We start from the raw sequence: 15,881 nt of genomic DNA on the forward strand, positions 1-15,881 counted from the left end.
GTGGCTCACGCCTGTAATACCAGCATTTTGGGAGGCCGAGGTGGGCAGATCACCTGAGGCCTGGAGTTTGAGACCAGCCTGACCAACATGGAGAAACCCCGTCTCTACTAAAAATATAAAATTAGGCATGGTGGTGCATGCCTGTTATCCCAGCTATTTGCAAGGTTGAGGCAGGAGAATTGCTTGAACCTGGGATGTGGAGGTTGCAGTGAGCCGAGATTGTGCCATTGCACTCCAGCCTGGGAAACAAGAGTGAAACCCTGTCTCCAAAAAAAAAAAAAAAAAAAAAGAATGGTTGAACTCCCTAAATTGATTGCATGGTCCACACTAATGAGTGTTGAGGAAGTATGAAAAACACTTTAGGAACTTTTTTCTTTTTGAGATGGAGTCTTGCTCTGTCGCCCAGGCTGGAGTGCAGTGGTGCAATATTGACTCACTGTAACCTCCGCTTCTTGGGTTCAAGCGATTCTCCTGCCTCAGCCTCCTGAGTAGCTGGCATTACAGGCACCCACCACCACACCTGGCTAATTTTTGTATTTTTAATAGAGATGAGATTTCACCATGTTGGTCGGGCTGGTCTTGAACTCCTGGCCTCATGATCCACCCACCTTGGTCTCCCAGAGTGCTGGGATTACAGGTGTGAGCCACTGCACCCAGCTGGCACTGTTTTCTTAAACAGGGAGTACTGAGAGAGAAAACCAATCGCATGCTTTGGAATGATAAAATTAAGTGGCAGCAAAAATGTTTAGGAAATAGACTGGGTAGCAGAAGGCAATAATGATGAATACAGTGAATGGGAATGGAGAGATCATTTCAGAAGTTTTTTTTTTTTTTTTTCTTGAGACGGTGTCTTGCTCTGTCACCAGGCTAGAGTACAGTGGTGCAACCATAGCTCACTGTAGCCTTGAATTCTTGGGCTCAAAAGATCCTCCTGTCTCAGCCTTCTGAGTAGGTGGGACTATAAGTATGAGCTACCTTGCCTGACTTTCAGGCACGTTTTTAAAAGACAGAATATTCTGAACTAAGTGACCAGATATGCAGAGACAGAAAGGAGCAGAACTAGAGAACACTGTGGTTTCCAGCCCAGGTGGCTGAGTAGATGAAGTGCCTGTTTTTAAAAAGGAATGGGTAAGTCAGGGAAGAGAGGCAAGTATATGTGTATGTAAGATTATCAATTCTATTTTAGACAAAGATAGTTGGTGGGATTTGGAGGGAATTGGTAGCAGGTAACCTGACTATGCACAGAAGTTGGGATTAGAACCAAAAGAAACAGTTTAACCCCAGAAGGTGTAATTCAAGTTGTGAAAGAGGATGAGATGCCCCAGAAAAAAAATAGAGAAAAAGAATGAAGGTAGAACACCTGTGTAGTTCTAAAGAAAAAGGACCCAAGAGGGAGAGAAGTTCCACAAATGCGTGAATTAAGAGTTGCAGGCCGAGCGCAGTGGCTCATGCCTATAATCCCAGCACTTTGGGAAGCTGAGGGGGGCAGATCACCTGAGGTCAGGAGTTTGAGGCCAGCCTGGCTGACATGGCAAAATCCCATCTCTACTAAAAATACAAAAATCAGCCAGGAGTGGTGGCACATGCCTGTAATCTCAGCCACCCAGGAGGCTGAAACAGGAGAATCACTGGAACCCGGAAGGCGGAGGCTGCAGTGAGACAAGGTCATACCACTGCACTCCAGCCTGGGTGACACTGAGACTGTCTCAAAAACAAACAAAAGAGTTGTAGATGTGGCCAGGCATTGGTGGCACACGCCTGTAATCCCAGGGCTTTGGGAAGCCAAGGCAGGAGGGTCACTTGTGTCCAAGAGCTAGAGACCAGCCCATGGAACAGGACAAGACCCCCCCCCCCAAAACCAGTGACAGATGGAACTGGGAAAGACAAGAGCTGAAGAAACAACACTGTCAGTGTGTGTGTGTGTGTGTTCTGAGACAGAGTCTCACTCTGTTGTCCAGGCTGGAGTGCAGTGGTGTGACCTCAGCTCACTTCAACCTCCACCTCCTGGATTTGAGCGATTCTCTTGCCTCGCTCAGCCTCCCAAGTAGCTGGGATTACAGACTTGTGCCACCACACCCAGATAATTTTTTTGTATTTTCTAGTAGAGGTGGGGTTTCTCCAAGCAGGTGATCTGCTGGCCTCAGCCTCCTAAAGTGCTGCGATTACAGATGTGAGCCACCGTGCTCAGCCTATCAGTGTTCTTTCACACTGGATTTGGTAAAAGTAAGAGGGCTGGGCACAGTGGCCCACGCCCAGCACTTTGGGAGGCCAAGGTGGGAGGATCACTTGAGTCCAGAACTTCAAGACCAGCCTGGGAAACAGCGAAAATCCTTCTCTACAAAAAACTTAAAAATTAACTAAACCTGGTGGCACGTGCCTGTAGTCCCAGCTTCCCAGCTACTCGAGAGGCTCGACTAAGCCCAGGTTACAGTGAGCTATGATTATGCCACTGCACTCCAGCCTGAGTGACAGAAACAGACCTGTCTCAAAAACAAACAAACAAACAAACAAAAGTACCTTGAGTGAGTGGTAGGAGAAGCCAGAAGCCAAATTCAAAAGGGTTAAGCAATAAGTGATGATAGTAAGAAAGTGAAATAAATCCAGGTTCATCCAGACACCTCCCTGATCTAGTCTTGTTCCAGAAACATTGTGGTAGCAGGGTTTTACATTTTATTTTGCGCTCCGCGGCCCTCCAGATAGTGATTTGAATGATTAAGTGAAACTCTTCTTAGGTTAAGTGTCCTAGTCCACGCTAAAATCATCTTGTTGGTCTCTCTGACGCTGTCAGCCACTAGTATCAGCGCCCGGCTTGTCCGCGCTGCCCGCCGCGTCCCTGGCCCGGATATGGGAAGCGAAGGCAGTGAGCATTTCCACAGCGGTGAGATGAGCGCCGCGCATAATCAGGCGATGCCCGTCTCCTGGGGAAGAAACAAACGAGTCAGATAGGGAGGGACGGCAGTGCTGGGGCTTAGGGGCGCGCGGGCTGTTTGCTGTCCCCTCCTGCCCGTCTCTCCACCAAGCCCACCGAACAGCACGTCCACGCAGGGATCGGAGCCGTCGTGCCTCACGTCCGCAATCACTGAGCAGTTGAGATTGGTGGAGCGGACCCTCTCGCTGCTCACTGCTTGGAGGAAGGTCCTACGGTGGAAAAACAGAGTGAGCGCCAGGCTGAGGGCTTAAAGCCCCAGCTGAAGGAAGGCGCACCACTTCCCGCTTCTACCCACTTCCCCTTCGTACCTCGTCGATTCCACGTTTTTCTCGAAGGGGCAGAACTGAACCCGAACCTCCTTGACAGGCCGCAGACCAAGCCGAGCCAAGGCAGCTGCCATGGTGACCTCCACCCCGGAAGAGCTCGTGCAGGCGGAAGTGTCGCATTGCGTTAGGCCGTAAATGGCTGCGCTTCTGCGGGATAGAGACTTCCGGCCGTCGGCAGGCAAGTAGGCCTGCGAACCGCAGCTCAGGGCTCCCGAGCCCAGGCGGAGGAAGTCAGGAAGGAGAGAGGTGGTTTCGGCACAATGCATGGGGGAGCCTAAAGTAGGCGGTCAGCAAATACAACTTATCATTAATAGTCCTCTCATACAATATTGAAAACCATAAATAAATGGCGCCAAAAACCTTTTGGCACGAATATACGCCTGTTTTCTGCAGCCTTTCCCCTTCTGTACCCTGCTGGGCCAGATCTAGGCTAACTCGAGCTGAAGTCCTGGCTCCTTCCAAAGAGAGAGCACTAACACAAGCCAGGATGATCCACAGCAGAAGGTAAACACCATTCAGGTAACTGAAGATTAAACACAGTGAGCTCTGAATAGCCAAAGCTTCAACGTGAAAATACTACAGCCTAATATTCGTAAATGACTGAAAATAGTAATAGGAAGGGCAGTACAGGGTAATACAGTCCTTGGGGCTGATCCAGTGTAGAAATGCCTATTACACCTCTGTAGTTCCCCATGAATTAGCCTGGCTCCGAGGACTTAAGTTGAAGTGCATTCTAGCCTGTTTTCTTTTTCTTTCTTTTTCATTTTTTTGAGACAAAGTTTTGCTCTTGTTGCCCAGGCTGGAATGCAATGGCGCGATCTCGGCTCACTGCAATCTCTGCCTCCAGGGTTCAAGCGATTCTCCTGCCTCAGCCTCCTGAGTAGCTGGGACTACAGGCGTGTGCCACCACGCCCGGCTAATTTTTTGTATTTTTAGTAGAGGCGGGGTTTCACCGCGTTAGCCAGGATGGTCTTGATCGGACCTCGTGATCGGCCTCCCAAAGTGCTGGGATTACAGGCATGAGCCACGGCGCGCGGCCGAGCACTCAACTCTTTATCCCTGAGATGTCTTCAGTGATGGAGAACTAGGCCTGAACCTCCCAAGGGTGCTGACCTTCAGGTTCCAGGCTGTGGTCTTGCGGTCTTGCTCTTTACTCTGGATTCCAGGTGCTGGAGTGATTTTTTTTTTTTTTTTTTGGAGACAGAGTTTCACCCTTGTTGCCCAGGCTGGAGTGCAATGGCACAATCTCAGCTCAGCGCAACCTCTGCCTCCCAGGTTCAAGCGATTCTCCTGCCTCAGCCTCCTGAGTAGCTGGGATTACAGGCGCCCGCCACCACGCCTGGCTAATTTTGTATTTTCAGTAAAGACGGGGTTTCTCCACGTTGGTCAGGCTGGTCTCGAATTCCCGACCTCAGGTGATCCACCTGCCTCAGCCTCCCAAAGTGCTGGGATTACAGGCATGAGCCACCATGCCCTGCCTAATCTTGGATTCTTTTTTTTTTCTTTTTTTTTTTGAGACGGAGTCTCTCTCTGTCACCCAGGCTGGAGTGCAGTGGCTCAGTCTTGGCTCACTGCAAGCTCCATCTCCCAGGTTCACGTCATTGTCCTGCCTCAGCCTCCTGAGTAGCTGGGACTACAGGCGCCCACCACCACACCCGGCTACTTTTTTGTATTTTTAGTGGAGACTGGGTTTCACTGTGTTAGCCAGGATGGTCTTGATCTCCTGACCTCATGATCCGCCTGCCTTGGCCTCCCAAAGTGCTGGGATTACAGGTGTGAGCCACTGTGCCCAGCCCCTAATCTTGGATTCTTAAGCCCAGGCTCTTTGTAGCTTATTCTCCAGTATGCTTTCCTCCAAGCTTCCAGTTCTAGGCTTCCTTAATATGTAATTCCAAATGTCTGGATTTTTCCAGCTAGAGATGGGGAGCTCTTAACTTTCTGGCTCCTGGTCCCAGGCTCCTTAGGATTCAGGACTAGTTCGCAGGCAGGAAAAAAATGGCAGGTGCCAACGGGGTCGCTGGTGTTGCCTGAGGGCAAGCCAGGCCTGCTGATTTCCCACTAGGTAGCCCTCTGGGCTAGGTCCCCCTCCCTCTAGTGTGTTTTGCAGCTGAGCTGTCTGGGCTGGAGATGTTCCAGGCTGGAGAGGGGGCTCCAAGCTCTCCAGGCTATTGAGGCAGCTGCTGGGCAATTCCGTAGTCTGGACCTCCTGACAAGCACCTGGTAAGGCAGAAGCAGAAGGCAGGTGGCTGGTGGGGATATACTGAAGCCAGATCAATGGTGAGAATGGGGTTTGGGACACACAAAGCGGTGAGCGAAGGGGAGTGACTCACAGCAACAGGGGGGCCTCCTGTGGACTTGAGACTTGGGCAAGGGCTGCTGCAACAGACACAGCAGGGCTCCATCCAGCTGCTGGAAGATGCTGAGCATAAGCAGCGTCTGGCGGAGATCAGGGGTCAGGCTCCACTGCTCCTCTTCCAGCAACTCCCTGACCACTCCAAAGTCTTGTCTGAGCTGCAGCGCTCCCTGCAGGCTGAAGGCAGAGGTACAGTATGGCCACTTGACCCTCCTGCCTCTCCCACTTATCCCCTTCCTTTTCCCTGTTCCATTCACCCCCTGCCACTTCCGCCTTTACTCCTGACCTGAACCGAATCCCATGGGTAAGAATGTGGTCGAGCCAGGCACCCACGATGGCTGTCAGTGCCTGACCAAGGGCAGGGGCCTGGGCTTGGGGTGGCAACCCTTGCAATCCTTGTAACACAGGCTCCAGTACGGTACGGACCACTAAACCAGCATACTCACTAGGAGCACTGGGAAGTTCTGGAGTAGAGAAGACAGAATATAAGGCTGTGGAGATCCACTGAACCCCTAAATGGAGTGTTTGGGAGAAGAGGGTAGGATTTCAGGAGGGAAGGGAACAGAAGCTGAGGACAAGGATGGAGACAGTGGAGGGGAATTGGGATTTGGCAGGGCTGAGACACTATTACCCCCTTGGAACCCTGGAAGGAGAAGCTGGGATGAGGAGTTACCAGGACAGAGATGAAGCCGCCAGTACCGACCCCGTGGCATGTAGAGCTTGAAACCTTGCATGGCTTGTTTATGACATTCTTGAGAAAAGAGACTTAGTGACTCTTCAGGCAGGAACTGTAGGGATAGGGAAAAAGTAAAAGGGGCTTGTCAAATTATGATGATCCTGTATATCTAAGGAGCTCTATGTCCAACTTGACATCCATGAAACCCCAGAATTGTTGCAGAGTTGTGTATGCCTGGCCATTTTTTGAGGAGCAATGCCATAGTTGTCATTGGGTTTTCCAAGAGGTCTGGACCCAAATTATGAACAATTGTCCTAGGGTTACCTTGCTCTCCCCAGCTTGGTTCAAAACATGGAAAATCCTTGAGGTTAATTTTATTATACAGGAGCTTTAAGGAAAAAGACATACCCTGCCCCCACCCCCACAACACACACACATAGTACATGCCAGAGAGAGGGATTGTATGATCTGCAATGGGCCAGAGTTTGAGGGAAGAAAGGGGAATTACAATGACCTTTTATTTTTGAGACAGAGTCTTGCTCTGTCACCCAGACTGGAGTGCAGTGGCGTGATCTCGGCTCATTGCAACCTCTGCCTCCCAGGTTCAAGTGATTCTCCTGCCTCAGGCTCCCAAGTAGGTGGGACTACAGGAGTGCACCACCACACCCAGCTAATTTTTGTATTTTTAGTAGAGACAAGGTTTTGCCATGTTGGTCAGGCTGGTCTTGAACTCCTGATCTCAGGTGATCTGCCTGCCTCTGCCTCCCAAAGTGCTGGGATTACAGATGTTAGCCACTACACCCAGCCTACAATGATCTTTTGGTTATCACCTACAAAAGGAAGACAATAACTGTATGTAGACCAGAAGCAATGACTATTTGAACGTTCTGAGACTCAGGAAGTTTTGGAATGTCCTTACATTGAAGGGCATTATTATTATATATTATTATTCTTGACAGCCCACTCCAGAGCAATATAGCAAGAAAAGGCCTATATGCTGGTTTTGTTTCTTTGGTTTGATAGATTGTTTTTGGAGGGAAAGAACACAGCAATAAAGCTGGTTTCTGCTCTACAACCCATCTTGAGGGAGAGGAACCCCAATAAATGTGGTTAATGGCAGCTGCTCTGTAAAGAAATGGTAGATACCAGGGAGCCTGAAGACAGGATAGACCTGGGTGGGGGGCAGACATGGAGTGGAGTCCATATGGCTCCTGGCACATCTGACAACCTGTCTAAATCCAAAATCTTCCTCTCTTCTCCAGTAAATGCAAACCCCCTTCTCTTTCCTTATTTATGTCAAGGAAATTACCCTTTTGTCAATGGACTTTTGTTAGGAGCCTCTGTACTCACCACTAAGGGAATACAAGGTGCAGAGTATGTGACAGTCTCTCCCCGAACCACTGGGATCTTACAGTCCAAACAGGGAGAAAACTCATAATGCCTCTTTTTTTATTGAGACGGAGTTTCACTCTTGTTGCCCAAGCTGGAGTGCAGTTGTGCAATCTCAGCTCGCTGCAACCTCTGCCTCCCAGGTTCAACTGCTTCTCATGCCTCAGCCTCTTGAGCAGCTGGGATTACAGGCACCCGTCACCATGCCCGGCTAATTTTTGCATTTTTAGTAGAGATGGGGTTTCACCATGTTGGCCAGGCTGGTCACAAACTCCTCATCTCAAATGATCCGCCCATCTCGGCCTCCCAAAATGCTGGGATTACTGCCCTTCTGCTCTTACAATGTCACCCCATCACTCATGAGGTAAAGCCCAAATTCTTGGGGCTGGTGTTCATGCCCTCCACAATTTGATGCCAAATTGCTTACTACTTTACCCACACACCCAACCCCGGTGAACATACCCACAAAAGGAACCTCTGCTCTGGTAAGACCACCTCTCTGCTACTCCCCCAAGGATCGACAAACTGCCCACTTCCAGTAACCCCAGCCACTCCTCCGAGGCTTCCCAGCCACCATCTCCAGCAGTAGGCCATGTATGGAGCCTTCTGTAAACCACATGCCCACTATAGCCTTCCTTCCTCAGGGCTCTATGACCGTCACTGTGTGCAGTACTCATGATGAGCCAGCTCTGGGGCATGTTGAGTTTAAGTAGATAGCAGTAAATTGAGGTAGAAATGCCCAACAGGCAAATGCAGATGTTTGACTAGAACTCTGGGAGCCAGGCTGGGCGCGGTGGCTCATGCCTGTAATCCCAGCACTTTGGGAGGCCAAGGAGGTGGATTGCTTTGAGCTCAAGAGTTCAAGAACAGGGCACATGTTTTCAGGATCTCCTGAGGCTGTGTCACGAGCCAAACTTTTTTTTTTGAGACAGAGTCTCGCTCTGTCACCCAGGCTGGAGTGCAGTGGTGTGATCTCGGCTCACTGCAAGCTCCGCCTCCCGGTTTTACACCATTCTCCTGCCTCAGCCTCCCGAGTAGCTGGGACTACGGGCGCCCGCTACCTCGCCCGGCTAGTTTTTTGTATTTTTTTTAGTAGAGACGGGGTTTCACCGTGTTAGCCACGATGCTCTCGATCTCCTGACCTCGTGATCCGCCCGTCTCGGCCTCCCAAAGTGCTGGGATTACAGGCTTGAGCCACCGTGCCCGGCCCAAACTTTTAATTAAAACAAATATATATATACATATGTATACACATATATGTATATATATATACACTCTGTTGCCCAGGCTGGAGTGCAATGGCATGCTCTCAGCTCACTGCAACCTCCACCTCCCAGATTCAAGTGATTCTCCTGCCTCAGCCTCCGAAGTAGCTGGGGTTACAGGCGTGCATCACAATGTCCAGCTAATTTTTGTATTTTTAGAAGAGACAGGTTTCACCATGTTGGCCACGCCGGTCTTGATCTCCTAACCTCAGATGATCTGCCTGCTTCGGCTTCCCAAAGTCCTGGGATTACAGGTGTGAGCCACTGCACCTAGCCAAAAAAGTTTCGTTTTTTGTTTTTTTTGAGACAGAGTTTTTGTTCTTGTTGCCCAGGCTGGAGTGCAATGGCGCTATCTCAGCTCACTGCAACCTCTGCCTCCTGGGTTCAGGCGATTCTCCTGCCTCAACCTCCTGAGTAGCTGGGATTACAGGCCCCCACCACCATACCAGTACTTTTTTGTATTTTTAGTAGAGATGGGGTTTCACCATGTTGGTCAGGCTGGTCTTAAACTCCTGACCTCAGGCGATCCACCCACCTCGGCCTCCCAAAAAAGTTTTAAAAAATATTTTTAAAAAGAGTTCAAGACCAGCCTGGGCAACACGGCAAAACCTTGTCTCTACAAAAAAAAAAAAAAAAATTAAGTAGCTGGGCATTGGCCAGGCAGGGTGGCTCACACCTATAATCCCAGCACTTTGGGAGGCTGAGGCGGGTGGATCACCTGAGGCCAGGGGTTCGAGACCAGCTTGGCCAACATGGTGAAACCCATCTCTACTAAAAATACAAAAATTAGCCGGGCGTGGTGGTGGGCGCCTGTAATCTCAGCCACTCAGGAGGCTGAGGCAGGAGAATCACTTGAACCCAAGAGGTGAAGATTGCAGTGAGTGGTGATCATGCCACTGCACTCCAGCCTGGGTGACAGAGTGAGACTCCTACTCAAAAAAAAAAAAAAAATGTAGCTAGGCATTGTGGCTTGCATCTGTGGTCCCAGCAACTCAGGAGGCTGAGGTGGGAGGATTGCTTGAGCCCAGGAGGTGGAGGTTGCATTGAGCCAAGATCACATAACTGCACTTCAGCCTGGGTGACAGTGAGACCCTGTCTTAGAAAAAAAAAAAAAAAAAGAACTCTGGGACCCAAGACACTGTGGGTAAGCAGGACTACAGAGAGAAAAGCAGAGAGTTAAGGACTGAACCCTACAGCCATGCCCCTGTTCAGGGCAAAGAGGAGAAAACTGAGCAGGGAAACAAAAACCAGACATCTTCGACATAGGAACAGATAAATGTACAAAATGGGGAAGAGAAAGTATAATGGCTTTATTCATAAATATATAAGAAAATGTTAGGAGAAACAGGCAAACATGGATGAAGGTTACTACTGTGAAACAGAAATCAGAGGTGGGTGAGGGCAAACAAAGTGCTATTTTTTCATTAGTTTTATAAAATAATATTCTATTTCACTTTTTTTTTTTTTTTTTTTTTTTGAGACGGAGTCTCGCTCTGTCGCCCAGGCGGGAGTGCAGTGGCCGGATCTCAGCTCACTGCAAGCTCCGCCTCCTGGGTTTACGCCATTCTCCTGCCTCAGCCTCCCGAGTAGCTGGGACTACAGGCGCCCGCCACCTCGCCCGGCTAGTTTTTTGTATTTTTTAGTAGAGACAGGGTTCCACCGTGCTAGCCAGGATGGTCTCGATCTCCTGACCTTGTGATCCGCCCGTCTCGGCCTCCCAAAGTGCTGGGATTACAGGCTTGAGCCACCGCGACCGGCCTCTATTTCACTTTTTAAACTATAGACATGCATTATTTTATTTTTTGAGACAGGATCTCTCACTGTATTGCCTAGGCTGGCTGAAATGCAGTGGCTATCACAGCTTACTGCAGCCTCGGCCTCCTGGGCTCAAACGATCCTCTTGCCTCAGCCTCCCAAGTAGCTGGGACTACAGGCGCAGCCACCATGCTCAGCTAAATTTTTTAATTTTTGTAGAGACGGGGGTCTGTGTTGCTTAGGGTGGTCTCAAACTCCTGGCCTCAAGCAATCCTCTTGCCTTGGCCTCCCAAAGCATTAATAAAAATACAAATTAAACTTTTAAGAGAGGAGAAATGTGCCGATAACTGGTAAGTAAAGGGAAAGATGCAATCATGTATCCTGAATTTTCTCTTTAAAATATACCTAAGAGTAACCAAATCATTAATGAAGGCAAGTTTTTCTTCATAGGAGTAATCCAACTCATAAATGAAGTAGGAATGATGAGAATTGAAATGTTACCCCTTTACAACCTCTAATGAAATAATGAATCAAGGCAATGATCCGCTGGTGCCATCACAAAACGAGAGTCTGGCATTACTGGGGAGAGGATGGGGGATACACAGATGAAATTGACCATGAGTTGATAATTGTTAAATGCTTGGTGATAGACATATGGGAGTCCATTATATACCTCTCTCTACATTTGTACATGTTTGAAATTTTCCATAGTAAAATGTTAAAGGGGCCAGGCATGGTGGCACATGCCTGTAATCCCAGCGCTTTGGGAGACCAAGGTAGGTGGATCACTTGAGCTCAGGGGTCCAAGACCAGATTGGGCAACATAGTGAAACCCTATCTCTACCAAAAAAAATACAAAAGTTAGCCAGGTGTGGTGGCACAAGCCTGTAGTCTCAGCTACTAGGGAGGCTGAGGTGGGAGGACCGTTTGAGCCCAGAAGGTAGAGGCTGCAGTGAGCTGAGATTGTGCCACTGCACTCCAGCCTGGGTGACAAAGTGAGACCCTGTCTCAGAGAGAAAAAAAAAAAAGTTAAAGAGAACAAAAAATAAAAAATGAACAGAGCAAAAAAAGATAAATTTAGCAGAGACTCCAAGGAGATTCCAAGTTACTGAGATGCTCTACTCTTCCCACCACTGATACTTGGCACAGAACACAGGGTCTTAAACTGCCACTGTTAAGGCCCCTGTTCTCACCTGGATCTGTGCAGTCAGCTTCTGGATCTCCAGGCCCAGCTGCTGCTCCACTTCCAGAGCTAAGCTTTCCTCTGAGGCCAGGCTAGACAAAGCTTCTGCCTCATGCAATAGAGGCTTTGGGTGGAAACAGGAAGTGAGGGCTCAGCCTAGCTCAGGCTGCTCCCCTCCCTACTCCCCAGCCACTCACAGGTAAGTCCTTTTGGATCAGGAACAGGAAGGAAGCTGGGTCCCATGCTGCCAAGTACTGCTGAGCTCTGCCCAGGAACCAAAGCAAGGTGGTCTGCAGGGTACAGAGACCTAGGGCGACAGGCGCAGGATCTGGGGATTTGAGCAGTAGAGTGAGTATCTTAGGGGTCATGGAGTACCTTTGGGAAGAGGCAGACTTCAGAACAAAGAAAAGAGATATCCTCAACTGCTTTGTCTCCCCAGACCCAGCCCCTTGTCTCACCTGCAGGCTGGCAGAAAATCAGTCGTAACCTGGGCTCTCGAAGGGCATCCAAGAGAGGAGGAAAGAGCTGCTGCAAAAGTTCAGCAGTGCGAGAGGATGTGGGACGGCTGCTCTGACCCCCAAGAGCTGATCCCAAGGCCTGGCAGAAACCTGAGGATGAGAGACTATAGTGTGGTGGGGAAGCGGTAACCTGGGATTTATGTCACCCCCAGGGCCCCTTCCTTCTCACCTTGGTCCCAGTTCCAGATAAGCGACTGATGAAGTAAGCTGTGACACAAAGAAGCCAGCTCCTTCTCACACTCCTGAGGCAGGGATGCTAGTGGGAGAAATGACACTGGAGCCTGAAAACAAGGTCTCACTTTCCACAACCCCTGCCCACTCAATGATGAGGGAAGAAGGCATGCTTCCTCCAAGACTCAGGACTGGGGTGGAAAGCAAGACTTCGCCTTGAAAGTTCAGAAAATATAGTCTGAACCCAGGGATGTTCATTCTAAAGGGCCTGCCTTTGCCTTCAGGATGGAAGGTGAGTGAGTTTGCCAGGGGGAAGAGACCCCAGCCTTCCCAAACGCCCACCCAAGCCCATCACTCACCCTGACCCAGTGCCTGACTCAGCTGTTGCGCTGTTGCCCTGAGGTCCCTCCAGGGTCCCAGATTTAGGTCCAGACTCTGAGCACAGGCTGCCCACAGCAGGGTCCAATATTGGCTCCACAAGGCTCCAGCCCCTCCAAGCCGTAGTCCACAGCTGGCTGAACCCGCCACGCCCCCTACCAGGCCCAGCAGCCCTGGTAGCAGATCCCGCTCCTCATGGCACCGCCTGCGGAGCTGGTCTCTCAATCCCGATCCCCGGAGCGCCTCGTCCAGCCGACTTGCCACCTGACAACCCCGCTCCCCCGTCAAGAGGCGGAGCACACGGGACGTGGGGAAAGGACGTGCAGCCCCCGGGACGTGGCTCAAGGTTTTTCCCTGTAGCGTGTGATAGGCGGGAAGTGCCAGGAGAAGTTCGGCAAGTTGGGATGACAGGCCTGGGCTGGCAGGCTCCCGGCCGAGAGCGCGAAGCTGCATCTCAATGACAGCCTCCAGGCACTGGGCGGCTAGTCCGATGGGGCGCGCTAGCAGCAACGGCTCGAGAGTCTCCCCAAGGCCGATTCGCAGGACTGCCCCTTGGGAAGGGTGCAGCTGCAGGTCGCGGCACCACTGGGGCAAGGGGCTAGGGCCGCCGGATGGCGAGCCAGGACTCAGGGTCTTCATGAGGCGCACAGCCGCCTGTAGGTGGCAGGCGCAGTTTCGGGCCTGGAGGAGCTGCTCCCGCTCGCGATGCAGCCGCAGCAACACGGCCCGGAGACGCTGCAGCGCGGGAGGGATCGGGCCGCCACCTGCGGGCCCTCGCCTCCAGGCCGCAGCATCAGCCTCATAGTCCTCGCTCACACCCGCCGGCGTCGGCCACCACGGCGTCCCTCCAGAAGTTCCGCCCGGCCAACCGTGAACCTCCCCGCGAAGAGCGCCCGTTCGCCTTCTCTCCCACTGCTCCTCCCCAGTGCCCCCGGGTTGCGCCCTCAGCGGGGGCACGATAACAAGTGGAGGCAGGCTACCAGAGCGAGACGCCTGAGCCATGAGCGGCGGGTCCGGAACGAACCTAGCGATTCCCACTTCCCCGCACGGACCAACGCCCACCGTAGCTCGGACTTCGCCCCATTCCAAGAGCCGTTTTCTCCAGTCCAGGAGTCGCGGGGACCTTCATGGACCCTCTCGTACTCCGTAATGGGAGGCTTCTGCCCCTAACAAAGATGGCCGCCTTCTCTGTCCCACCCCGCCCTTTGGCTGGTATCAAATACTAGACTACCTTTCACTTCCGGGTCACTGTAGACGCGATGGCGCCGATTCCGAAGGCTGTGGAGAGGATCAAGCTAGGTGAGCAGTATGACAAGACCAGAGAGGGTCTAGGAGGGCAGAGGCAGCCCCTCTTGGGTCCACCTGTGGTCTGAACGTTTCGAGTAGGATTTTATGCAGAGGGCAGAGGGTGGAGAGTCGAAGGTGGAGTAGGGAGGACTCAAGCCCATCTATCCCAAGCCCGCTGACGAGGCTCCGCCTTCCTTTCCTGTAGACTGCCCTCTGCGGCCCAGCTGCCCACTGGAGGTCGCTGCTGTACCCAAACTTTGCAAGGAATTCGGTCCAGAGGATTACGGCGAAGAGGTAAAAGCGACCCCCAGTTTCCCCCAGTCCTGCTTATTTTGGTCACGCCTCTTTTAAATCAGCTGTGCAGAAACCGGCGACGGGTGAGCGCCAGACGGGGCCCTGGAGGCTTTGGGGAGTTGTAGTCTCCGGCCATGCCCTTGAGGATCGTGGGCAAGTGAGGGGCAGGGGACCAGGAGGATGATCCTGCTGTAACAGATGCTCCAAGTGGATAGAATTGAGCAGACAAGGGCCTCTGAGGTGAGGATTAGGGAGTGGGTACGAGTTCCTTGGGGAAAGATGTTATGGAGGCCGGGCGCGGTGGCTTGTGCGTGTAATCTCAACACTTTGGGAGACTGAGACGGGAGGATTGCTTGAACCCACGAGTTCGAGACCAGCTTGGGCAACATAGTGAGACCCCCCATCTCTACAAAAATGTTTTTAAAAAATTTAGCCGCATGGTGGGTGGGGGATATCTGGAGCACGAGAGGTCGAGGTTGCAGTGAACCATGATCATGCCACTGCACTCCAGCCTGGGGAACAGTGCGACTCTGTCTAAAAAAATTTTTAAAAAGCCAGGCCCAGTGACTCACACCTGTAATCCCAGCACTTTGGGAGGCTTAGGCGGGCGGATCACTTGAGGTCCGTGGTTTGAGACCATCCCGGCCAACATGGTGAAACCCCATCTCTACCAAAAATACAAAAAACTAGCTGGGCGTGGTGGTGTGCACCTGTAATCCCAGCCCCTCGGGTGGCTGATGAGGCAGGAGGATCGCTTGAACCTGGGAGGCAGAGGTTGCAGTGAGCTGAGATCACACCACTGCACTCCAGCCTGGGCAACAGAGGGAGACTCCATCTCAAAAAAAAAAAAATATTTTTTTATAGATGGAGGGGACGGTGTGAGCAAAGACAGTAAAACAAGGAAAAGTTGAGAGCACTTTACTAAAGTGAGACCAGAGTGGAGAATTTGGTTGGAACAGTAAAAGATGGGGCGGGAGAGAAGGCAGCAGATGGTTTGAAAGGCTTTGACTTAGCACAGGGATTTGGATGTTCTCAGTAGGCAACAGGGTTTTTTTGTTTTTTGGTTTTTTTGAGATGGAGTCTCACTCTGTCACCCAGGCTGGAGTGCAGTGGTGTGACCTTGGCTCACTGCAACCTCCACCTCCCTGGTTCAAGCAATTCTTCTGCCTCAGCCTCCTGAGTAGCTGGGACTACAGGCACATGCCACCACTCCCAGCTAATTTTTGTATTTTTAGTAGAGACCGGGTTTCACTATGTTGGCCAGCATAGTCTCGATCTCTTGACCTCGTGATCCGCCCGCCTTGGCCTCCCAAAGTGCTGGGATTACAGGCGTGAGCCACCACGCCCGACCTTTTTT

The 15,881-nt window shown here is 51.3% G+C and overlaps 3 protein-coding genes across 5 annotated transcripts in view; 1 reads left to right on the plus strand and 2 right to left on the minus strand.

Moving 5' to 3' along the window:
* Nucleotides 1-2,623: 2,623 nt before the first annotated feature.
* MRPL53 (mitochondrial ribosomal protein L53) lies at nt 2,624-3,682 on the minus strand. The gene is made up of 3 exons (XM_025354426.1): nt 3,238-3,682; nt 3,026-3,138; nt 2,624-2,918 (listed from the first exon to the last, which is right to left on the minus strand). The coding sequence occupies exons 1-3, from the start codon at nt 3,519-3,521 to the stop codon at nt 2,785-2,787; spliced, it is 531 nt and encodes a 176-aa protein (XP_025210211.1). The 5' UTR covers nt 3,522-3,682; the 3' UTR covers nt 2,624-2,784.
* On the minus strand, nt 3,503-14,335 carry CCDC142 (coiled-coil domain containing 142). 2 transcript variants are annotated; one of them, XM_025354405.1, is made up of 9 exons: nt 12,925-14,335; nt 12,564-12,650; nt 12,335-12,484; nt 12,074-12,183; nt 11,887-12,000; nt 6,282-6,396; nt 5,895-6,072; nt 5,586-5,785; nt 3,503-5,472 (listed from the first exon to the last, which is right to left on the minus strand). In XM_025354405.1, exons 1-9 carry the CDS (start codon nt 13,943-13,945, stop codon nt 5,216-5,218), a joined length of 2,232 nt encoding a protein of 743 aa, XP_025210190.1. In that variant the 5' UTR covers nt 13,946-14,335; the 3' UTR covers nt 3,503-5,215. The 2 variants fall into 2 exon arrangements, with proteins under 2 accessions (XP_025210190.1, XP_025210189.1); XM_025354404.1 differs by having other exon boundaries at nt 4,137-5,472; nt 12,074-12,204.
* The window catches only part of TTC31 (tetratricopeptide repeat domain 31), an 11,457-nt gene continuing 9,665 nt past the window's right edge, over nt 14,090-15,881 (plus strand). For both annotated transcript variants that reach the window (XM_025354410.1, XM_025354411.1), the window contains exons 1-2: nt 14,090-14,242; nt 14,436-14,524. In XM_025354410.1, the coding sequence (XP_025210195.1) occupies nt 14,203-14,242; nt 14,436-14,524 (129 nt within the window). In that variant the 5' untranslated portion in view covers nt 14,090-14,202. The remainder of the gene's footprint in view (nt 14,243-14,435; nt 14,525-15,881) is intronic.

Source organism: Theropithecus gelada, chromosome 13, assembly GCF_003255815.1.
Source record: "Theropithecus gelada isolate Dixy chromosome 13, Tgel_1.0, whole genome shotgun sequence".
Classification (NCBI taxonomy): domain Eukaryota; kingdom Metazoa; phylum Chordata; class Mammalia; order Primates; family Cercopithecidae; genus Theropithecus; species Theropithecus gelada.